Raw genomic sequence first — 21,351 nt, forward strand, 5'->3', positions numbered from 1 at the left:
ATAAGATTTTTGTGCAAGACAAAGTAGAAACAACGATAGCAAAAGCAAAGATAACAAAATTTGAATGATGGGATCAAAAGGTGGAGCAAGATCTGATATAAGAAAGAATAGTGTAAATAACACTAATTTCCTTTAAACAGTAATTTTAAAACAGTTAATTTCTCAAACACTACGATTTTTAATACGAATGAGAATTTATTTTAGTTATTTATCTTTAGCTATGATTATGCATTTCATTCTTCATGCCCATCAGTCAATTAACAAGATTTACTAGAGCAGTATATAAGCCTATTCATGTCTCTTTTAGGAACTACTTCCCAAGAAGGATGCTTTAATTGAAATATCACGTGGCCAGATTTTAAAATCGCTTTTTGGAACAACACCTTTGGTCTCATTTTGGGTAAATATTCGGCAAGAGTATCCAGCAATTGCTATAATTGTACAGAGACACTTGATGGGCATTCGAAATCACTCTTTTGGAGTGAGCCTTTCTAGCTTCACTTTTTTAAAATAGTTACAGGAATAAACTGAATATAGATAGTAATTTGGGGCTAAACTTAATCCAGATATTGGTTCTCTCGTGTGTGTGTGTGTGGAAGGGGGGGGGGGGGGGGGAAGAAAGGGCAAACTGAGTTATTTAACGTTGATCACTCGGTTTTGAGTTTTCGCATATACTTGTGACAGCTAAATGAATACAGTAAGAGTCTTTCCTTTTTACACACCACACACACACACACACACACACACACACACACACATATATATATATATATATATATATATATATATATATATATATATATAGGGCTATTACAAATGATTGAAGCGATTTCAGAAATTCATTGTAGCTCCATTCATTGACATATGGTCACGACACACTACAGATACGTAGAAAAACTCATAAAGTTTTGTTCGGCTGAAGCCGCACTTCAGGTTTCTGCCGTCAGAGTGCTCGAGAGCGCAGTGAGACAAAATGGTGACAGGAGCCGAGAAAGCGTATATCGTGCTTGAAATGCACTCACATCAGTCAGTCATAACAGTGCAACGACACTTCAGGACGAAGTTCAACAAAGATCCACCAACTGCTAACTCCATTCGGCGATGGTATGCGCAGTTTAAAGCTTCTGGATGCCTCTGTAAGGGGAAATCAACGGGTCGGCCTGCAGTGAGCGAAGAAACGGTTGAACGCGTGCGGACAAGTTTCACGCGTAGCCCGCGGAAAATTGGCTCATGCCATAACTGGAGACCGACAGCGCCGACTTCATCTTTCAACAGGATGGTGCTCCACCGCACTTCCATCATGATGTTCGGCATTTCTTAAACAGGAGATTGGAAAACCGATGGATCGATCGTGGTGGAGATCATGATCAGCAATTCATGTCATGGCCTCCACGCTCTCCCGACTTAACCCCATGCGATTTCTTTCTGTGGGGTTATGTGAAAGATTCAGTGTTTAAACCTCCTCTACCAAGAAACGTGCCAGAACTGCGAGCTCGCATCAACGATGCTTTCGAACTCATTGATGGCGACATGCTGCGCCGGGTGTGGGAGGAACTTGATTATCGGCTTGATGTCTGCCGAATCACTAAAGGGGCACATATCGAACATTTGTGATTGCCTAAAAAAACTTTTTGAGTTTTTGTGTGTGTGTGCAAAGCATTTTGAAAATATCTCAAATAATAAAGTTATTGTAGAGCTGTGAAATCGCTTCAATCATTTGTAATAATCCTGTATATATATATATATATATATATATATATATATATATACAGGGTGAGTCACCTAACATTACCGCTGGATATATTTCGTAAACCACACCAAATACTGACGAATCGATTCCACAGACCGAACGTGAGGAGAGGGGCTAGTGTAATTGGTTAATACAAACCATAAAAAAATGCACTGTAGTATGTTTTTTAACACAAACCTACGTTTTTTTAAATGGAACCTCGTTAGTTTTGTTAGCACATCTGAACATATAAACAAATACGTAATCAATGCCGTTTGTTGCATTGTAAAATGTTAATTACAACCGGAGATATTGTAACCTAAAGTTGACGCTTGAGTACCACTCCTCCGCTGTTCGATCGTGTGTATCGGAGAGCACCGAATTACGTAGGGATCCAAAGGGAACGGTGATGGACCTTAGGTACAGAAGAGACTGGAACAGCACATTACGGCCACATGCTAACACCTTTTTATTGGTCTTTTTCACTGACGCACATGTACATTACCATGAGGGGTGAGGTACACGTACACACGTGGTTTCCGTTTTCAATTACGGAGTGGAATAGAGTGTGTCCCGACATGTCAGGCCAATAGATGTTCAATGTGGTGGCCATCATTTGATGTACACAATTGCAATCTCTGGTGTAATGAATGTCGTACACGCCGCAGTACATCTGGTGCAATAACGCCGCAGGCTGCCACAATGCGTTGTTTCATATCCTCTGGGGTTACAGGCAGATGTACTGCGGCGTGTACGACATTCATTACGCCAGAGATTGCAATTGTGTGCGGCAAATGATGGCCACCACATTGAACATCTATTGGCCTGACATGTCGGGACACACTCTATTCCACTCCGTAGTTGAAAACGGAAACCACGTGTGTACGTGTACCCCACCCCTCATGGTAATGTAGATGTGCGTCAGTGAAAAAGACCAATAAAAAGGTGTTAGCATGTGGACGTAATGTGTTGTTCCAGTCTCTTCTGTACCGAAAGTCCATCACCGTTCCCTTTGGATCCCTACGTAATTTGGTGCTCTCCGATACACACGATGGAACAGCGGAGGATTGGTACTCAAGCGTCAACTTTAGGTTACAATATCTCCGGATGTAATTAACATTTTACAATGCAACAAACGGCACTGATTACGTATTTGTTTATATGTTCAGATGTGCTAACAAAACTAACGGGGTTCCATTTAAAAAAAAACGTAGGTTTGTGTTAAAAAACATACTTCCGTGCATTTTTTTATGGTTTGTATTAACCAATTACACTAGCCCCTCTCCTCACGTTCGGTCTGTGGAATCGATTCGTCAGTATTTGATGTGGTTTACGAAATATACCCAGCGGTAATGTGAGGTGACTCACCCTGTATATATGGAAATTGCAACACCAAGAAGGAAACGCATGAATTCAATTACTTTAATACCACAGGTTAGGTATATGACAAGTAATAAATAATTACCTTTTCAAATCTGTACATGTCCTTTGAGCCCCACTATTCAGTATATCGTGTGCTCACCATGCGCTGCGATTACGGCTGCTATACGCCGTGGCATTGAATCAATAAGGTTCTGAATACGTTCCTGAGGGATTTTCCTCCACGCAGTTTGTATCTGAGTCCACAAATCCGTGACACCAGTTACTGGAGAACCGTGATGCACCAGGTGCCGACCAACCATATCCCAGACATGTTCGACGGGCGAACGTGCAGGCCAGGGAAGCAATGGTACGCGTCGCTCTTCGAAGAAAGCCTGTACATTCCTCGCAATATGTGACCGGGCATTATCCTGTTGAAATGTGGTCTGTAGAGATGCCTGAAGCAGGTGGAGTACCTCAGACTTCACAACCTCCGTTAGGTACCGCATGCTGTTCAAAGTGGCCGCAATAAGTACGAGGCGAGGTCGGTTGTTGTAACCAATGGCGCCCCAAACCATCACACCTGGTGTTTGTCCGCAATGCCGCTCCACAATGCAGTCCTCCAGGTTGCGCTCGCCACGGTACGTATGCGGCCATCAATGTAGGACACGTCGAAGCGGGACTCGTGCGAAAAGTTTCATGCTGCCACTCAGCACCCCAGTGACGGTGTTCACGTGCCCAATTGCAGTCGGAGGAGCTTGCGGTTTCTGCACAATGGAAGCCGACGTAATGGCAAGCGTGCAACCAGTTCAACCTGCAGCAGAAGGCGACGAACGGCCGATGCAGTCAAGTTCACATCTGTTGCAGTGCCCCAGCGACGAACCGACACTGTGGACGACGCTGTACGGTCAGTAATGGCCATGCGGACAAGATGACGGTCATCCCATGCTGTAATCATGTTCCGTGGTCCCGTTCCCGCTCTTCGCTGCGTACGACCTTCCCGTGTCCACTGTTTCCACACAAGCATCACTGTCGTGGCAGCATGCACCGTGCGAGCCAAAATGTCACGGTATGACAACCCCGTTTCCCGGAGACCGATCATTCTGCCCCATTCGAGCTCTCTTACATGCCGATGTGGCTCCCTTTGACATCGACGAGGCATACTGGCACTCACTGTATTGCTTCCACCTTGTGTGACAGCTCTGCACCGACTACACTAGGCGCAACACCGACCCGGTCGGACCGACACGAGAGGGCTCTGCTCGGCCTAAGTGTACCCCATCTCGCTGCAAAACGTATCACATATTGCTTGCACACCCGCCGCTACTTCCACCAAGTGTGGCGCTATTCGGGTAATTCCTTCTCGGTGTTGCTCTTTTCACAAACGGCAGTGTATATCATTTATTTTTGTTGTTGAATGAGATGATATGCATGTTCCACATAATTCAAGAAAAGCGATTTTAACTTTTTAACCATGTCATACATTTATTGGTTTCTCCAACCTGTTCATGCATATCACTTCACTCAGGACGCACATTTGCATACACATTTTTCCAAACATTTCACAGATATCGTTCAAGAGCAAAAATAAATCGTGCGTTAAGACAACTTATGCCTTATGTATCGTGTATTTACTAAAACACGAAAATTTGTGACTGAAGGCGTTTTTTAAATCATAATTCCAGTTTATTGAATACAGCCACGTTTGCAAAATACGACTAAAATTAATTCAATATTATTGAATACTTCTTGTACAGCATCTTTTACTAATTATGCCCACTGATATAAGTGCGTGTGGTATAAACTGACGAAAATAACCGCAGCGCCAAAAAATAATGGATGTAGAGTAACGAAATTTTTGAATATGTTTGTCTAGGCAACATATATACGTGCTTTAACATTGCAGCATTACAGGTTATCGTAAGCGCCAGATAAGCCATCGCCAATGTGAAATGCTGGTACATTAATAACCCGTGTAACAGCCAGAATACTGAGCGCAAGGATGCAAACGTGCATGCCTTGTGTCGAACAAGTGCTGGATGTCCGTTTGTAGGAAGGAGCTCCGTGTCTGTTGCGCTTGGTCGTTCAATTTAGGGATGGTTAATGCTGTTTGTGGATGGCACTGCAGTTGTCCTCCGATGATGTCCCATATGTGCTCGATTGGAGACGGATCTGGTGATTGTTCAGGCCAAGGCAACATGTCAACACTGTAGAGCACGTTCAGTTACAGCAATGGCATGTGGGCTAGAGTTATCCTGTTGGAAAACACCCCCTTGAATGCTGTTCAAATACGGCAGCACAGCAGGTCGAATCACCAGACTCACGTACAGATTTGCAGTCATGGTGTGTGGGACTTCGACGAGAGTGCTCCTGCTGTCATACAAAATCGCACCCCAGACCATAGCTCCAGGTGTAGGTCTACATCTACATTTCATCTACATTTATACTCCGCAAGCCACCCAACGGTGTGTGGCGGAGGGCACTTTACGTGCCACTGTCATTACCTCCCTTTCCTGTTCCACTCGCGTATGGTTCGCGGGAAGAACGACTGTCTGAAAGCCTCTGTGCGCGCTCTAATCTCTCTAATTTTACATTCGTGATCTCCTCGGGAGGTATAAGTAGGGGGAAGCAATATATTCGATACCTTATCCAGAAACGCACCCTCTCGAAACCTGGCGAGCAAGCTACACCGCGATGCAGAGCGCCTCTCTTGCAGAGTCTGCCACTTGAGTTTGTTAAACATCTCCGTAACGCCACCACGGTTACCAAATAACCCTGTGACGAAACGCGCCGCTCTTCTTTGGATCTTCTCTATCTCCTCCGTCAACCCGACCTGGTACGGATCCCACACTGATGAGCAATACTCAAGTATAAGTCGAACGAGTGTTTTGTAAGCCACCTCCTTTGTTGATGGACTACATTTTCTAAGGACTCTCCCAATGAATCTCAACCTGGTACCCGCCTTACCAACAATTAATTTTATATGATCATTCCACTTCAAATCGTTCCGCACGCATACTCCCAGATATTTTACAGAAGTAACTGCTACGAGTGTTTGTTCTGCTATCATATAATCATACAATAAAGGATCCTTCTTTCTATGTATTCGCAATACATTACATTTGTCTATGTTAAGGGTCAGTTGCCACTCCCTGCACCAAGTGCCTATCCGCTGCAGATCTTCCTGCATTTCGCTACAATTTTCTAATGCTGCAACTTCTCTGTATACTACAGCATCATCCGCGAAAAGCCGCATGGAACTTCCGACACTATCTACTAGGTCATTTATATATATTGTGAAAAGCAATGGTCCCATAACACTCCCCTGTGGCACGCCAGAGGTTACTTTAATGTCTGTAGACGTCTCTCCGTTGATAACAACATGCTGTGTTCTGTCTGCTAAAAACTCTTCAATCCAGCCACACAGCTGGTCTGATATTCCGTAGGCTCTTACTTTGTTTATCAGGCGACAGTGCGGAACTGTATCGAACGCCTTCCGGAAGTCAAGAAAAATAGCATCTACCTGGGAGCCTGTATCTAATATTTTCTGGGTCTCATGAACAAATAAAGCGAGTTGGGTCTCACACGATCGCTGTTTCCGGAATCCATGTTGATTCCTACATAGTAGATTCTCAGTTTCCAAAAACGACATGATACTCGAGCAAAACACATGTTCTAAAATTCTACAACAGATCGACGTCAGAGATATAGGTCTAGTTTTGCGCATCTGCTCGACGACCCTTCTTGAAGACTGGGACTACCTGTGCTCTTTTCCAATCATTTGGGACCTTCTGTTCCTCTAGAGACTTGCGGTACACGGCTGTTAGAAGGGGGGCAAGTTCTTTCGCGTATTCTGTGTAGAATCGAATTGGTATCCCGTCAGGTCCAGTGGACTTTCCTCTGTTGAGTGATTCCAGTTGCTTTTCTATTCCTTGGACCAGTGTTTGCAGCACGCAGATAGGTTGGATGCGGGCCCCCAACTGACCTCCTTCTAATCAACACAAGGCCATCATTTCCACCGAGGCAGAACCAGATTTCGTGAGAAAACACAATAGACCTCCACCGCGCCCCGTAATAAACTCTCGCTTGACACCACTGAAGTCGCAAATGGCGGTGATTTGGCATCAGTGGAATGCATGCTACACGATGTCTGACTCGGAGATATGCTTTAAGTAACCGATTTCTTACAGTTCATTGTGCCACTGTGGTGCTGACTGATGCTCTGATCGTTATTGCAGACGCAGTACGATGCGCCAGAGCCATACGCCGAACACTGTGACCTTCCCTCTCGGTAGTGCCACATAGCCGTCCAGAGCCCGGTCCTCTTGTGGCTGTACATTCTCGTGACCACCGCTGTCAGTAATCACGTACAGTGGGTACATTCCTGCCAAGTATTTCTGCAGTATCGCAGAAGGAATGTCCAGATTCTCGTAGCGCTATTACACGGCAGCATACAAACTCAGTGAGGTATTCACAACGGCGAATGTATTGTCTCATATGCATTCTTTCCTTAACGTCAACTCACTACCTCTAATCTCAAAGGTAAGTAACGCACATGATCTTTACAGTGTGTATTTAAAGCAAACCTGATATTGCATCCTTGTAGATGGCACAACCAGCGCCACTCTTATGCATCTGGCATGAAGTTTGAGCAGACATCGTCTTTCAGATGTAGAAATACACCCACCAACGTTCGTGTGTGACGCACAACTCCTGCTTGTGTGTTGCGAGGTTTTACCGTTAATGTGTAATTTCGGTACTGGACCTCCAAGACTTTTTTTACAGAATACGTAATCTGCACAGATAAAAACGTTTGGTAACCATTGCGCAATACATGGAAGAACCCTGGAGATACTAAAAGGTATCAGATAGACTATATAATGGTAAGACAGAGATTTAGGAACCAGGTTTTAAATTGTAAGACATTTCCAGGGGCAGATGTGGACTCTGACCACAATCTATTGGTTATGACCTATAGATTAAAACTGAAGAAACTGCAAAAAGGTGGGAATTTAAGGAGATGGGACCTGTATAAACTGAAAGAACCAGAGGTTGTACAGAGTTTCAGGGAGAGCATAAGGGAACAATTGACAGGAATGGGGGAAAGAAATACAGTAGAAGAAGAATGGGTAGCTCTCAGGGATGAAGTAGTGAAGGCAGCAGAGGATCAAGTAGGTAAAAAGACGAGGGCTAGTAGAAATCCTTGGGTAACAGAAGAAATATTGAATTTAATTGATGTAAGGAGAAGATCTAAAAATGCAGTAAATGAAGCAGGCAAAAATGAATACAAACGTCTCAAAAATGAGATAGACAGGAAGTGCAAAATGGCTAAGCAGGGATGGCTAGAGGCAACTGTAAGGATGTAGATGCTTATCTCACTAGGGGTAAGATAGATACTGCCTACAGGAAAATTAAAGAGACCTTTGGAGATAAGAGAACCACTTGTATGAAAGTCAAGAGCTCAGATGGAAACCCAGTTCTAAGCAAAGAAGGGAAAGCAGAAAGGTGGACGGAGTATATAGAGGGTCTATACAAGGGCGATATACTTGAGGACAATATTATGGAAATGGAAGAGGATGTAGATGAAGATGAAATGGGAGATACGATACTGCGTGAAGAGTTTGACAGAGCACTGAAAGACCTGAGTCGAAACAAGGCCCCCGGAGTAGACAACATTCCATTGGAACTAGTGACGGCCTTGAGAGAGCCAGTCTTGACAAAACTCTACCATCTGGTGAGCAAGATGTATGAGACAGGCGAAATACTCTCAGACTTCAAGAAGGATATAATAATTCCAATCCCAAAGAAAGCAGGTGTTGAAAGATGTGAAAATTACCGAAAAATCAGTTTAATAAGCCACAGCTGCAAAATACTAACACGAATTCTTTACAGACGAATGGAAAAACTAGTAGAAGCCGACCTCGGGGAAGATCAGTTTGGATTCCGTAGAAACACTGGAACACCTGAGGCAATACTGACCTTACGACTTATCTTAGAAGAAAGATTAAGGAAAGGCAAACCTACGTTTCTAGCATTTGTAGACTTAGAGAAAGCTTTTGACAATGTTGACTGGAATACTCTCTTTCAAATTCTAAAGGTGGCAGGGGTAAAATACAGGGAGCGAAAGGCTATTTATAATTTGTACAGAAACCAGATGGCAGTTATAAGAGTCGAGGGACATGAAAGGGAAGCAGTGGTTGGGAAGGGAGTAAGACAGGGTTGTAGCCTCTCCCCGATGTTATTCAATCTGTATATTGAGCAAGCAGTAAAGGAAACAAAAGAAAAATTCGGAGTAGGTATTAAAATCCATGGAGAAGAAATAAAAACTTTGAGGTTCGCCGATGACATTGTAATTCTGTCAGAGACAGCAAAGGACTTGGAAGAGCAGTTGAACGGAATGGATGGTGTCTTGAAGGGAGGATATAAGATGAACATCAACAAAAGCAAAACGAGGATAATGGAATGTAGTCGAATTAAGTCGGGTAAAGTTGAGGGTATTAGATTAGGAAATGAGACACTTAAAGTAGTAAAGGAGTTTTGCTATTTGGGGAGCAAAATAACTGATGATGGTCGAAGTAGAGAGGATATAAAATGTAGACTGACAATGGCAAGGAAAGCGTTTCTGAAGAAGAGAAATTTGTTAACATCGAGTATTGATTTAAGCGTCAGGAAGTCATTTCTGAAAGTATTTGTATGGAGTTTAGCCATGTATGGAAGTGAAACATGGACGGTAAATAGTTTGGACAAGAAGAGAATAGAAGCTTTCGAAATGTGGTGCTACAGAAGAATGCTGAAGATTAGATGGGTAGATCAGATAACTAATGATGAAGTATTGAATAGGATTGGGGAGAATAGGAGTTTGTGGCACAACTTGACCAGAAGAAGGGACCTGTTGGTAGGACATGTTCTGAGGCATCAAGGGATCACCAATTTAGTATTGGAGGGCAGCGTGGAGGGTAAAAATCGTAGAGGGAGACCAAGAGATGATTACACTAAGCAGATTCAGTAGGATGTAGGTTGCAGTAGGTACTGGGAGATGAAGCAGCTTGCACAGGATAGAGTAGCATAGAGAGCTGCATCAAACCAGTCTCAGGACTGAAGACCGCAACAACAACAACAACCATTGCGCAACAAGAATTCAGTGTCCTAAAAAGAGAAAACTTACTTTGATGATCGAATGGCATTTTTTCTGTCACCAGTGCCAAGAATGAGATGAAAGTAACAAAAGAATCTCCCCAAGGAGCCGGCCGTTGTGGCCGAGCGGTTCTAGGCGCTTCAGTCCGGAACCGCGCGACCGCTATGGTCGCAGGTTCGAATCCTGCCTCGGACATGGATGTGTGTGTGATGTCCTTATGTTACTTAGGTTTAAGTAGTTCTAAGTCTAGGGGACTGATGACCTCAGATGTTAAGTCCCATAGTGCTCAGATCCATTTTGTCCCCAAGGTTTCTGTTGCGGGCCAGGTTAGTGTAACATACAGTAAAATTCATTGCTTGACTGAGATTATTCAGCAGAAAAACAAACGATCACGTTCGGTGATGTTTTCGTAATAATGACGAAAGGAAGCAGCGCCTCTGCAACTGAGAGCGTTTCTAATATTGAAATGTGAAAAAACAAAGAATGACTTCAAAACTCGTTTCAATTAGCAAAAACCGGAAGTCCTAGTAATAACAAGAAAGGAAAAAGATAAAAAAGAAAGTCAGCGTCTTCTTTAACAATAAACAGTTAGAGAGTGTTGACCAATTAAAATATAAAAGTTAATACACGCATTATCGGTATCGTCAAAACTTAAGTCGGAACTTGGTTCCGAGACTCAGAGGCGCAATATTAACTACGTTGTCATATGCATCTCCAGTATGGGTTGACGCTATAACGAGGCAGTATAACTGCAAAAAGTACAAATGATTTCAACGTTTCATTAACATCAAGATTGCCAAAGCCTATAGAACGATATCAAACGAAGCGCTCTCTGTTCTGTCGGGACTGACACTAATCAGTATTAAATCAAAGGAAACAGTGAATGTACACAACGAAATTAAAAGCGTAAATTCTTAACAGATATCGGAAATCATTGTTCCTAAAAAAGACTGTCTTCATCCGGATTATATTGTGGTTCTTAACGAAAGAAACAACAGGAGACAGAGGCAATGCTTGATAATCACCGACAGGCGAAGGATCAGGTATTACAGTTTTCATTAACAAGAAGTCAACACACCTTATGAATTACAAACTGGGAAATGAATTATGATACAGTCAAGCAGAGTACTTTGCCATTTTAAAGGCTCTAGAAAAGCTAAAGACATTAAATGGACTAGAACGAACGACGTTAATAGAGACCGACATTAAAACATTGCATTCTTTGAGGAACCCAAACCATCACAACAGCCTAATTCAAGAAATAAGAAATCAGATGAGAACGTCGCAAAAGAAAAAAAATGGTTCAAATGGCTCTGAGCACTATGGGACTCAACTGCTGAGGTCATTAGTCCCCTAGAACTTAGAACTAGTTAAACCTAACTAACCTAAGGACATCACAAACATCCATGCCCGCGGCAGGATTCGAACCTGCGACCGTAGCGGTCTTACGGTTCCAGACTGCAGCGCCTTTAACCGCACGGCCACTTCGGCCGGCGTCGCAAAAGAACAACTGGGTTATAGGCTTCATGTGGATTAAAGCTCGCACAGGCTCAAACGTCCCAAAATATTCGTGAAACAAATGTCACGGAAAGCAGCTCTGGAAGACTGGGAGAAATAATGGCAACAGACTACAAAAGGAATCATTACAAAAGAATATTTTCCAACGGTGCACCAAAGACTGGCGATCAGATAACCGATATCTCCTAATTCCACAGAGATGTTAACGGGAAAAGGATAGCTAAAGGCTTACTACCATCGACTCAGAATAACTAAAGGCGGGCTTACTACCATCGACTCAGAATAACTAAAGGCGCCATGTGGCCATGGACTGGGGGTAATCAGACGTCACTGAAATGTACAAGGTGCGCCTATAAAGTTCTGTGTATTGTCCCAGAAAATAAAGGAAACAAGAGACAGAAAACAAATACGTTTACTGTGTCTCAAAGTAATCGCCATTAGTTACAGTACACTTCTGACGTCGGTTGTAAAGCTGTTGGAAACTGCCAGCAAACGCATCTTGTGGAATCTCTAGAAGCACCGTGGACACAAGTAGTATATCCGCAACGTCTGCGTGCTCACCTTTCTCAGTCAGTGCAAGGGACTGTTCTTCAGTACCCTTCTTGCCCTCCACATCTGGCGCTGGCAAACTTGTTTTTCTTTCCCCACCTTAGATTAACCCTGAAAAGCTTAAGTTTCGCAGACGGTGCTACGAGCGATTCAAGAAGATGAATATGCTGACAGTTTCCAAAAGCCTTACAACCGAAGCCAGTAGTGTGTTGCAGATAGTGGTGATTATTTCGAAAGTCATTAAAGGTATTTTGCTTGTAACTTTTGTTTCCTTTGTTCTCTGAGACCATTCAACGGTTTTTCAGATGCACCTTGGAGCAACGTGAACAGGCAAGGGAACATACTATTGGAGAGTGTAATAATAAAGACGGAAATTTGCCATCAAGCAAGAATGAACAGATACTACGCTTCTTAAAGTAGTCCTATAAATTTTGTAATCCAATCTAATTTATAAGTATATAATTTGAATCACCAACTGTAAAACAAAATTTGTACTAATTTAAGGCAGCACTCATTTAAGAGAAATTATGCAACGCTTAAAAAACTTTCTTTTTGTAATAAAGTAAACCAACACTTTTAATATTACTTTATGTAATGGATCGTGTTAATGATAATAATAATAATAATAATAATAATAATAATAATAATAGTAATAATAGGTTGGTGCATAAGTTCATAGCGTTTTTGTTTTACATTAGTAGTTCTCTAAGGCTATTTAAGTTTACATATAGTAAGTTTGTCTTTTGGAGATAGTGGAGCAACGGACGCTAGAAAAATGGAGTGCCACGTAGAGAAATTGGAATATTCCGACATATTCTTCTCTTTGAGTTCAGTGGAGGGGTGACAGCAATGAAGACAGTCAGAAAAAAATGCACCGTGTGTGGCGATAACGCCATTAGACGCAGCACGGCAAGAAAGTGGTTTTCTCGGTTGAAGGAGGTTCGGGGTTCGATGAACATCGTGTAAACATATTAAACCACAATGATCCATATCAGTGTACTCGAAAAGTGGCAAATGTGACGAACTCTGATCATCATTCCACCATCGAATGACATCTGCGTGCAATGTGGAAGGTACAGAAATCGGACTGATGGGTACCCGGTGCTATAAGTCAAAATTACAAAGATCAACAGGTGGCCAAATATCCATCTCTGCTCGCTCATCATCACTTCGCCCCTGACAACACAGACCATTCCTGCTCTGTATCGTCACTGGTGACGAGAAATGGTGTATTTATGCTAACGTAACGAAATTAAAGGAATGGTTGATCGCAAACAAAGTAGCAACTCCCTGTACGAAGACATGCGCGCATACACTAAAGATAATGTTACGCATCTGGTGGAACAGTGACGACGTGCTGAAACTATGACTGCTGACATTTACTGTGAGCAGCTGAGACAACTTACAGACGAAATCCAAGAACAACGAGCTGGAAGACACATGAAGTGATGCTGTTTCACGATAACTTTCGCCTGCTTCCTGCTAGACTGACAAAAGTCACTATATAGGAGATGATTTAGGAAATCATTCCGGTCCCACCTTATTCGCCTGATCTTGCGACCTCAGATTTTCATGTTCCCCGCTGTCTGTCGAACAACCTTCAACGACATTCCTTTCCGGATGAAAATGCTCTCAGAGCATGTCTCGACGAGTTCGCCTCGGGAAAGTTGCCCCAGCGTTGGCAGACGGTTGTAAATGCTGAAGGAGACTATATTATTGATTACGAAAGTCTCTGTTACTTGTATCTGTCGTGTCGATTAAACTTATGGAATAACTACGAATTTTGCGCCAACCCAATAATAATGATAACTGTAATTTTGTCAGATGTATGTAAATTGGAGATAATAACCGATAAAGTGAGGGGAGGAAGTGGGGGAAGTGAAATGGAACTTTTGTAATTTTATTGCACTGAACACAAAATCGGGATAAATGAATATCGAAATTGGCGGTACGAACGCCGGTCTGTTTTCAGCGAGCTGTATCGATCTCTTGGGCTTGGACGTACACAGTGATTTTAATGGGAAGATTGTCATACAGCGGTCGTAACCCCTTCTGATGTAAGCTGGCCCACAGTTTTCGTAACTAGCCATCCTTATCTTCGGTATTAACACACGGATGGAGTTGACGTCGGAGCTGGTCGCACACAGGTTGTAGTGAGAACAGATGTGGAGTACTTCCGACGTGTCGCAGGCTCTTCACAGACAAGTGTGCCGCGGTGCCTTTGGGAGACGGCTTAATAGTGTCATGAGACGTAACACGTGGGAATGCAGGATGGCTGTGACGTACTGCTGTGCCTTCAGAGTTCCTTGAATGACTGCTAGCTCTGAACTGAAGCCATACGTGATGGCGCCTGACACAGTGATGCGAAGGTTGTGTATTTGCAGATAATATATTTAAGAATAATTCTACTTTTTTTAAAATTTTTCTCTCTGCTTTATACACTTTGGTCTCTTTCTCATTACATTTCCACATCGAAGAGCCAAGGAAACTGGTATACCTGATTAATACCATGCAGGGCCCCCGCGAGCACGCAGAAGTGCCGCAACACGACGTGGCATGGGCTCGACTAATGTCTGAAACAGTGCTGGAGGGAATTGACACCATGAATCCCGCACGGCTGTCCATAAATCCGTAAGAGTACGAGAGGTGGAGATATCTTAACAGCACGTTGCAAGGCATCCCAGAGAAGCTCAACAATGTTCATGTCTGGGGTATCTGGTGGCCAGCGGAAGTCTTTAAACTCGTAAGAGTGTTTCTGGAGCCACTCTGTAGCAATTCTGGACTTGTGGCGTGTCGAATTGTCCTGCTGGAATTCCCCAAGTCCGTCGGAATGCGCAATGGACGTGAATGGATGCAGGTGATCAGACAGGATGCTTACGTACGTGTCACCTGTCAGAGGCATAATTAAAAGTATCAGGGGTTCCATATTACTCCATCTGCACACGCCACACACCATCACAGACCATCCACCAGCTTGAAGCGTCCCCTGCTGACATACAGGGTCCATGAGGTTGTCTCCATACCTGTACACCTCCATCCGCTCGATACAATTTGAAACGAGACTCGGCCGACCAGATAGCATGTTCCCAGTCATCCAACAGTCCAATGTCGGTGTTGACGGGCCTAGAAGAGGCGTAAAACTTTGTGTCGTGCAATCATCAAGGGTATACGAGTGGACCTTCGGCTCCGAAAGCCCACATCGATGATATTTCTTTGAATGATTCGTACACCGACAATTGTTGATGGTTCAGCATTGAAATCTGCAGCAGTTTGAGGGAGGGTTGCACTTCTATCACGTTGAACGATTCTCTTCAGTCGTCGTTGCTCCCATTCTTGCAATATTTTTTTCCGACCGCAGCGATGTCAGAGATTTGCTGTATTACCAGATGCCTCATATCCACGATAAACTCGTTAAATGATCGTACGGAAAAATCCCAACTTTATCGCTGTCTCGGATATGCTGTGTCCCATCGCTCGTGCGCCGACTATAACACCACGTTCGGTTCACTTCAGTCTTGATAACCTGCCATTGCAGCAGCAGTAACCGATCTAAAGAGTGCGCCAGATGAGTGAGCCGACCGCGACGCCGTATATTTACACACCTCCGTATTTGAATACGCTTGTCTGTACTAGTTTCTTTGGCGCTGCAGTGTAATTGAATATCGAAATTGGCAGTACGAACGCTGATCTGTTTTCAACGAGATGTTTCACTCTCTTGGGCCTGAATGTACCCAGAGGCCTTATTGGGAAGATGATCATACAGTGGTTGCATCCCCTTCTGATGTAAGTTTTCGTAACTAGCCATCTTTATTCTTGTCATTAACAAAGGGATGGAGTTGACGTCCAGGCTGGTCGCACACAGATCCCATTGAAAACAGATGTGGCGTACTTCCAACATCTCGCAGGCACTTCACAGACTAGATGAGCCGCGATCCCGTCGGGGACGGCTCGGTTGTCTCATGGGAGGTAACACCTGGGGATTGCAGGATGTATGTGAGGTACTGCTGTGCCTTCAGAGTTTCTTGAATGTCTGCTAGTTGTGAGAGGGAGCCATAAGTGATTACGTCTTACACAATGATGCGAGGGTTGTGTATTTGTAGATAATATATTTAAAAATAATTCGATTTTTTAAGTTTTCTCTGCGCTTTATACACTTTGGTCTCTTGCTCATTAAGGTTCCATGACTATAACGAGATTAAAGACAAATATTAACAGATTTTGTACAGATTTTCCAGGCAGAAGCTTTCCTCTAACCCTCCCCCTTTCTTTGCTTTCTGCCTTCGTTATTCAAACCCCCATTATTTACTTCGTTTGTTTGTGAAGGGGTAACTATTCGCTAGTTCAAAAATAACTTATCGCTAGACTTCATTAATATAAATGAGGCTTTTTGAGGAACAGCTCGACGTCCAGGAGATTGTGAAAAACCGTGATACGTAATACATAGGCCACGTAACGTTGTCTTCAGCAGTATGTATTTTTACTGTGACAGTAATGTCTGAATGGTACAAAGACGAATGTGACGAAAACTGAACGAAGAACTGTAAGTTATGAAACTACAGCTCTTTTTAAAGTGATAACTTTTTACGCCGGTACAGAACACTGTCAAGAACGCGTTACGCCCCATCTGAAAAAAGGAAACTAAGACGTCGGAAAGCATTGTTGAAAGGAATCAGATTCATGTAAGTGAGGAAACAGCAGAGAGAGAAAGGTCCGCATCGCATAATTTGTGTGAAATAATTTCCAAATAATACGTAAACTTTAGCAGCTGCACCATTCAATACAGAACTGTAACCTTGGTACAGATGGTACGAGGGCGATCAGACTGCGACTGAATTCTATTGTCAAAATAGAATAAAATTCAGCATTCTATTTCACGATGCCGTTCCTAACTTCTACTAAAGCTATTTAACACCGCCTACAAAAAACGTTAATACTTCATGTAACCTTTTTTGTTTTCACCGGCGTTGTGATAATTGAGAGAGAATTATTTTAAAATATTATCGATAAAATGTGATAAGAACAATGTTTTTAATAAGATTGCTATCAAGTAGTAGTCAGGTTGCTCTCTCGGCATTCTCTTTCTAACGAGGTGCGTTGAATGAGTAACGCAACACATTGTTTCCTGAAAGCAGGTTGATTTCATTCATGATTCTAATACACCAAATTATACGACACTGTTTTGGCTACAGAACCGTAGTTTTCAACATAATCTCCATTCAGTGTGACGGCCATCTTACTGGGAGGGCTTGCAAAAAAAATGGTTCAAATGGCTCTGAGCACTATGGGACTTAACATCTATGGTCATCAGTCCCCTAGAACTTAGAACTACTTAAACCTAACTAACCTAAGGACATCACACAACGCCCAGTCATCACGAGGCAGAGAAAATCCCTGACCCCGCCGGGAATCGAACTCGGGAACCGGGAGGGCTTGCATGCCTGCAAGATAGCACCCTGCTGGTCGACGTCGGAGCCAACGTCTTGCTGAAGCACCAACCTCCCCATCATCCACGTACAGCTTCCCACGGACTACGGCTTTCACTGGGCCAAAGAGATGGGAGTGGGAAGATGCGAGAACAGGGCTTTAGGGTGGATGAAGAACGAATATCCATTGGAGGTTTTTGAGCTCCTCTCGGTTGCACAGACATGTGTCAGTCCGTTGTTCTGGAGAAGAAGAAGTTCGTTTGCAATTTTATGGCGAGGAACACGCTGAAATCGTTTCTTCAATTTTCTGAGGATAGCTCGTTACACTCCCGAGTAGATCGTTGCACATTGAGGGAGGGCATCACACAGAATGACCCACTCGAGGTCCTAGAGGACCATCGTCATGACTTTACCAGTTGAGGGTACGCCCTTCAACTTTTCCTTCAGAGGAAGGGTATTGTGGTGCCACTTCATGGACTGCAGTTTTTTCCGGTTATGTTTTATCACCTTTGACGATGTTCGACAAAAAGTTGGCCCGATCGGGCTCGTAATGTTCTTTATGGTCTTCTGTTAGGCGGCGAGGAATCCAGCGGTTACACATCATTGAGGATCCCAACTCATGGACGAGTAAGTCAGCACTGCCAACAGAGACGTCCATTTGTGGCGCGAGGTGTTTGATTCTGATGCGTCGATCACCTCAATCGTGGGTGTCCGTGTGGTGTCACCGCCAGACACCACACTTGCTAGATGGTAGCCTTTAAATCGGCCGCGGTCCGTTAGTACGAGGGCAGTTCAAAGTAATGCAACACACTTTTTTTCTGAAACAGGGGTTGTTTTATTCAGCATTGAAATACACCAGGTTATTCCCCAATCTTTTAGCTACACAACACTATTTTTCAACGTAATCTCCATTCAGTGCTACGGCCTTACGCCACCTTGAAATGAGGGCCTCTATGCCTGCACGGTACCATTCCACTGGTCGATGTCGGAGCCAACGTCGTACTGCATCAATAACTTCTTCATCATCCGCGTAGTGCCTCCCACGGATTGCGTCCTTCATCGGGCCAAACATATGGAAATCCGACGGTGCGAGATCGGGGCTGTAGGGTGCATGAGGAAGAACAGTCCACTGAAGTTTTGTGAGCTCCTCTCGGGTGCGAAGACTTGTGTGAGGTCTTGCGTTGTCATGAAGAAGGAGAAGTTCGTTCAGATTTTTGTGCCTACGAACACGCTGAAGTCGTTTCTTCAATTTCTGAAGAGTAGCACAATACACTTCAGAGTTGATCGTTTGACCATGGGGAAGGACATGGAACAGAATAACCCCTTCAGCGTCCCAGAAGACTGTAACCATGACTTTACCGGCTGAGGGTATGGCTTTAAACTTTTTCTTGGTAGGGGAGTGGGTGTGGCGCCACTCCATTGATTGCCGTTTTGTTTCAGGTTCGAACTGATGAACCCATGTTTCATCGCCTGTAACAATCTTTGACAAGAAATTGTCACCCTCAGCCACATGACGAGCAAGCAATTCCGCACAGATGGTTCTCCTTTGCTCTTTATGGTGTTCGGTTAGACAACGAGGGACCCAGCGGGAACAAACCTTTGAATATCCCAACTGGTGAACAATTGTGACAGCACTGCCAACAGAGACGTCAAGTTGAGCACTGAGTTGTTTGATGGTGATCCGTCGATCATCTCGAACGAGTGTGTTCGCACGCTCCGCCATTGCAGGAGTCACAGCTGTGCACGGCCGGCCCGCACGCGGGAGATCAGACAGTCTTGCTTGACCTTGCGGCGATGATGACACACGCTTTGCCCAACGACTCACCGTGCTTTTGTCCACTGCCAGATCACCGTAGACATTCTGCAAGCGCCTATGAATATCTGAGATGCCCTGGTTTTCCGCCAAAAGAAACTCGATCACTGCCCGTTGTTTGCAACGCACATCCGTTACAGACGCCATTTTAACAGCTCCGTACAGCGCTGCCACTTGTCGGAAGACAATGAAACAATACGAGACGAAGCGGGAATGTTTGAAAATATTCCACAAGAAAATTCCGGTTTTTTCAACCAAAATTGGCCGAGAAAAAAAATGTGTTGCATTACTTATTGAACTGCCCTCGTATACGTCGGACCTGCGTGTCGCCACTATCAGTGATTGCAGACCGAGCGCCGCTATACGGCAGGTCTAGAGAGACTTCCTAGCACTCGCCCCTGTGGTACAACCGACTTTGCTAGCGATGGTTCACTGACAAAATACACTCTCATTTGCCGAGACGATAGTTAGCATAGCCTTCAGCTACGTCATTTGCTACGACCTAGCAAGGCGCCATTACCATTTACTTTTGATACTGTAAAACATGTACCGTCAAGAGCGACGTTCACCATATATGGGTTAAAGTTAAGTATTCCACAGCTACGTCCTTTTTTGCTAAAGTCTAATTTCCTTGTCCTGTTGCAGACCTCACGCCAGCCTGAGTGCGCTAAAACGCGTGCCTTTCGGCTTCCTCTCACAGCGGTGTTGGCTCTCCTGCCAACCCACAACAGTCCGCACGTTCCAACATGGCAGGAGAGGAAGCTGTGTGTGGCTGGCAGGTACGCGGGAGATCCGACAGGTTTGCGCGACCTTGCTGCTTCTGCAAGCGCCTATGAATATATACGATGCTCCGGTTTTCCGCCAGCACAAACTCACTCGCAGCTCTCTGCTTGGAACACACCTCCATTGCAAAAGCCTTTTTAAAGGATACGCATAGCGCCACGACCTATCGGAACCTCACGAAACTATAGGGTCTGAAGCAGGCACATTAGACGACGTCTCACAACAAATTCCACGTTTTTTCAACTGAAATTGGCCGAGAATAGAAAATACGATGCATTACACATTCAATGCACCTCGTTCAGAATGTTGCCCGTTGCTAATTTGATTAACTGCCCGCTGGAAATTTATGACCCGAAATGCTAGAGCATGTTGATCACTTCATGTGCTATCTGAAATTTTATTCCTGGTATGAGAACGACAGCAACGATAAAAGAAAATCAGTAGCATTCAGATACACTCTTCTGATAACAAAAGCTTCGATGATATCTACGAATGAGCTCCTCCAGTGTCTCGTTGTGTCATTCATCTGACTGTAACGAAACTCGTTCAGTTCCATAACCGAGTGATAGCTCCTTCACACACCTATAAGTAGGTGAGTTGACTGCTGAATACCGTTAACAATCGAGTGGGCGTCGTCATCATTCTTACGTCAGCAATTGAAACCATCCGCGGCAAGAGCTTAAACTTACGTAGCAGATGCGGGCTGATAAATAAGGCACACATTGTCAGATTGGCTGCTGAATCTCACACTACAGCCCGAGAGCTGTCTACTCACGTCATTTCTGCTGTGCCGCTTGCTGAATACTAAAGCCCTTCCCTAAGACTGCGACTGCGTGACGTAAGGAGAGCTCAGATAAGATAGCCCGAAGTACGATAACGAGGAGGGAACAAGATATGCAAACAATAGCCTGTTACGAGCTTTCACCTGAAGCAGAGCACATCGGTCGTGGCACTGACAAACGGAAACATTCGTCGGCCTAAGATCATAGCCAGCGACCACGACGTGAACGAGACTTGAACCATAACAAACTCGTAACAAGCC

At 44.0% G+C, this 21,351-nt stretch overlaps 1 protein-coding gene across 1 annotated transcript in view; it reads right to left on the reverse strand.

The window, feature by feature from the left end:
- LOC126160248 (delta-latroinsectotoxin-Lt1a-like) overlaps nucleotides 1-21,094 on the reverse strand; it is a 41,020-nt gene extending 19,926 nt beyond the window's left edge. Inside the window, exon 1 of the mRNA XM_049916894.1 lies at nucleotides 21,085-21,094. Coding sequence (XP_049772851.1) covers nucleotides 21,085-21,089 — 5 coding nt within the window. The 5' untranslated portion in view covers nucleotides 21,090-21,094. The remainder of the gene's footprint in view (nucleotides 1-21,084) is intronic.
- Between the last annotated feature and the right edge of the window lie 257 nt (nucleotides 21,095-21,351).

Source organism: Schistocerca cancellata, chromosome 2 (assembly GCF_023864275.1).
Source record: "Schistocerca cancellata isolate TAMUIC-IGC-003103 chromosome 2, iqSchCanc2.1, whole genome shotgun sequence".
NCBI lineage: Eukaryota > Metazoa > Arthropoda > Insecta > Orthoptera > Acrididae > Schistocerca > Schistocerca cancellata.